Below are 1,619 nucleotides of genomic sequence, written 5' to 3'. Positions count from 1 at the left end.
CCCCCACCCCCCACGCCCCCAAGTATTATGCCCTAGCGACCTCTCAGTCATTCCACTGTTTTGTCAATATGATTCAATACCGATGCATCATCCCCGTCTTGTGATTGGGATAATAATATATAGCGTTGTGGCCTTTTGCGTGCATATCTCTAGCATCCATGAGTGGGTGGGTGGTTGGTGAGTGCTCAGGTGTGGTTGACTCTTTCTGTCCTGTCAAACATCTATCGACCTTATCTCTCCTCCTACTTTTCTTTGTATATTACGGTAATCTATAGTAACACCTCTAATCTCTGGCACTTATATGACCCGATTGTGTTGCAAGTGCTGCTAAACTCTTACTACAACCAAATTCATAGTTTTAGTTTTAGTAGAGGTTTTACGGCGGTCGCAACTGCATAAGGTCATATGAGCGCCAGATGATTAGAGGTGTGACAAGAAAGTAACAAACATAACAAAGAAGCAGGGGAGATAAGGACGACAGATGTTTCATAGGAAAAAAGAAGCAAACCACACCAGAGCATCCGCCAACAACCCTCACCAAATTTGTGAGTGGAGTCTCTTCATTTAAACAAATAATTTCCCCCCAGGTCGTTCAAAATCAAGCCAGCGTACTCACTGTCTCGCTGCTCCGTTTCCCAGCCGTACAACGCAGGGATGGTCCTGGCACCAGTCTCGAAGAGAGGAAAAAACGCTTGTAACTTACAGTTCAGCACTGATCTGGAGATGAAGCTTCAGCTGCACGATGAACATTGCAAACCCCAGCTACCCACGCTGAGCTTTAACGACTCTCTGGCTGCGGAGATCGTCCAAGGCGTGAATAAAATCCGCCAGTGTGGATTTACGTGGCTCATGCTTCAAAGTGAGAGAAATTAATTTTGTCGCGACGTGGTAGAATCAGATTATGCTCGTCAATGTTTTGGGAATATAGAGTTATTAAATCATCTTAAAGCGTATTCTTCTGTCGTGCATTTTGGCGAAAAAAATACCTATCTATCTTGATTAGAAGTTGAAATATTTGTGATTGAGGGAAGTGGTGGTCGCCTTGTGCGGGACGTAAAATTAGCAACTTCCAAAACTTGATAGGAAATTTAGATTTTTTTTTTTTAGTGCCCTTATTCAATGTTTTTTGGACACATAAAAATGTGTTTTAAATAGTACATTAAAGGTGTTGAGCTAAAAAAACAAAACAAAAAAAAACAAGAAGTTGTCCAACGATCAGAAAAATCCCCGTTTCTTTGATTTCATTGTTTTGACGAGTGTCTGATTTCACCACACTGTTTCACAATTAGGCCTACGCATTACGTTTTAGTATACTTCCTGCCAGTTCAACTGGCATGACATCGCTCAGTTGTTCACATACATAACATAATCTACGAAGCCCTGACAAATCTAAATTATCTATAGATCTAATCAGGGGCGGCTCGTGGGTCTAAAAAGTGGGCGTGCACAATTAAGCTATCTTAGGCTGAAGATAATATAGGGCAGAGTAAATGGGATGGTGTATAATTTTAGGATTTTTGGGTTGGTGAAGGAAGACCTTGTGCTTTTATTTTCATTCTTTTTACTTGTGGCTTTGACTTCTAGAACTAAATCTGTTTGTTAGCTAAACGTCAATTTCA

At 41.1% G+C, this 1,619-nt stretch overlaps 1 protein-coding gene across 1 annotated transcript in view; it reads left to right on the top strand.

Moving 5' to 3' along the window:
- Positions 1-595: 595 nt before the first annotated feature.
- Positions 596-1,619, top strand: part of LOC101861130 — a gene marked incomplete at its 3' end in the record, with an annotated part of 3,614 nt that continues 2,590 nt past the window's right edge. The window contains 1 exon segment of the mRNA XM_013083686.1: positions 596-859. Coding sequence (XP_012939140.1) covers positions 655-859 — 205 coding nt within the window.

The sequence above is a fragment of the Aplysia californica genome, unplaced genomic scaffold (assembly GCF_000002075.1).
Source record: "Aplysia californica isolate F4 #8 unplaced genomic scaffold, AplCal3.0 scaffold00249, whole genome shotgun sequence".
Classification (NCBI taxonomy): Eukaryota; Metazoa; Mollusca; class Gastropoda; order Aplysiida; family Aplysiidae; genus Aplysia; species Aplysia californica.
Note: the sequence above shows the minus strand (reverse complement) of the source record. Positions and strands in the feature narration are given on the sequence as shown.